General features: G+C 42.8%; 1 protein-coding gene across 1 annotated transcript; it reads right to left on the reverse strand.

The window, feature by feature from the left end:
- Nucleotides 1-531: 531 nt before the first annotated feature.
- On the reverse strand, nt 532-1,761 carry LOC148206393 (uncharacterized). Its single transcript, XM_088107788.1, has one exon. It carries the CDS (start codon nt 1,759-1,761, stop codon nt 532-534), a length of 1,230 nt encoding a protein of 409 aa, XP_087963914.1.
- Between the last annotated feature and the right edge of the window lie 266 nt (nt 1,762-2,027).

A 2,027-nucleotide genomic window follows, 5' to 3' on the forward strand; every position in this document is an offset into this window, starting at 1 on the left:
AAAATTTAAACCAACCTATACCTTCCCACCCCCACACTTAAGAGGCACATTGCCCTCAATGTGTGAATGAGTAAGGTTTTCTAATCAGCAAAAACATAGCAGATATGCACAAAACAGATACTAATGGAGATATGCAAAAATTAAAGGCACAACTGGAACAAAGAATGTACAAAGCAGAACCAAAAGAAACATATTATTCAATGTATGTGACAGTAATAGAAACTGAAAATGAAAAATAAGAAAGAAAGCTTATTCGTTGAAGCTTTATGTGTTGCTTGGTGCTTCCTTTGGGTTCACCACTGGCTGAGCAGGAATGCCTCCAACCTTCTGATTCACCAATTCATTTACAGCATGAGCCAACTGCCCAATCTGCATCTTTATATCCTGAATGGTTGCCTCCAGAGTAGGGTCCATCCTAGGCTGCATTTGTGACTGGTTCTGCCTATACGGCTGGTTCTGCCCTCCATAGTATGATGCAGTCTGCCTATTCTGCTGTGCATACTGATTCATGCTCTGCATCAGCCCATTTGACTACTGTCCACTCTGCTGATTGTACGGAGGTGCTTCGTATCTCGGGTTCATCATGTTCCTCCATCCTGAATTTTGTGAATTAGGAGCTTGGTTGTAATGTGGTGGCTGATTCTGGGTTTGCCATGGCTGTTGATTCGGCCTGAAGTTTCCTTGCTGATATTGGAATGCAGCTGCCACTGATTCAGCTCCAGTGGTGTTTTGAAGTTGATAACACTGATATGTGAAGTGTTGATCTGATGCACACAGACCACAGTGCTTCCTTACTGTATTCACTTGGCCTCCTAAAGCCATCTGCCTCATCAGCTCAATTAGCTCCAAAATTTTGTTCCCCATCAGCAGGTTGTTCTCAGTAAACATGTTGGTTCTCACTGAATCTGAGATTGCATTCAGTTGCATCTCATGAACTCCTTTACTACTGCTACCTCTGGTGTAAGTCTGTTGGTAATTCTCAGCCATGTTTGCAATGAGGTTTCTTGCTGCAGATGGTGTCTTGTCCATGAGAGTGCCTCCACTTGCTGCATCAATCATGTTCCTTTCTTGAGGCAGCAACCCTTCATAAAAGTATTGCAGCAGCAGCTGTTCATTGATCTGATGGTTGGGACAAGTGGAGCACAACCTCTTGAATCGTTCCCAGTATTCAAACAGATTCTCCCCAGACAGTTGTCTAATTCCACTTATTTCTTTTCTCACAGCTGCTGTCCTGGAGGCAGGGAAGAACCTTTCCAGAAATTTTCTTTTCATTTCTCCCCAGCTAACTATGGGTACATTCTGAGAGAACAGCCACTCTTTGGCAGCATCTTGCAGTGAAAAGGGAAATGCTTTCATCTTGACAATCTCCTCGGGCACATCCAGTGGTTTCATAGTTGAACAGACCACTGTGAACTCCATAATATGCTTGTGAGGGTCCTCCCCTGCTGACCCATGGAACCTTGGCAGAAGCTGAATGAATCCAGATCTAAGATCAAAGTTGGGAGCCCCCTGCACATACGGCACTTGGATGCATAGGGGCTGGAATCCAATTTCCTGATTGGCCAGCTCCTTTAATGTTTTCTCTCTCTGCTCAGCAGTCATGTCTTCAGTCTCAGATGTATCTGATAAACACTCAAATGAAGTTGGAAATGATCCAGTAGCCTCAGATTCAAGCTGATTCCTCTCCCTTTTTATTCCTTTTCTATTCCTACCAATTTCTGGATCCAGGGTCAGCAAAGGGCTGTGATTAGCCCTGGTCATACACTTTCAACTCTCACAGCAAGATGAACACCTGGTAGTTTGCAGATTCAGAGAAAAAATAAAATAGTTGTCATTATACGCACTTCTAATTCAACCTAAACCTCCTCAACAGATGTATTGACTAAGCATCCAGCAACACAAACACAGTAATCACCAACAACTTTTCAAATTAAAGGCCAAAAGCATCACAGAATCAGGACAAATATGCAAACAGATAGCACATGAATATATACAAGTCAGAACTACTAACGAGCACAAAAAAAAAT

The sequence above is a fragment of the Vigna umbellata genome, chromosome 1, assembly GCF_029865625.1.
Source record: "Vigna umbellata cultivar VRB3 chromosome 1, Vumbellata_1.0, whole genome shotgun sequence".
Lineage (NCBI taxonomy): Eukaryota > Viridiplantae > Streptophyta > Magnoliopsida > Fabales > Fabaceae > Vigna > Vigna umbellata.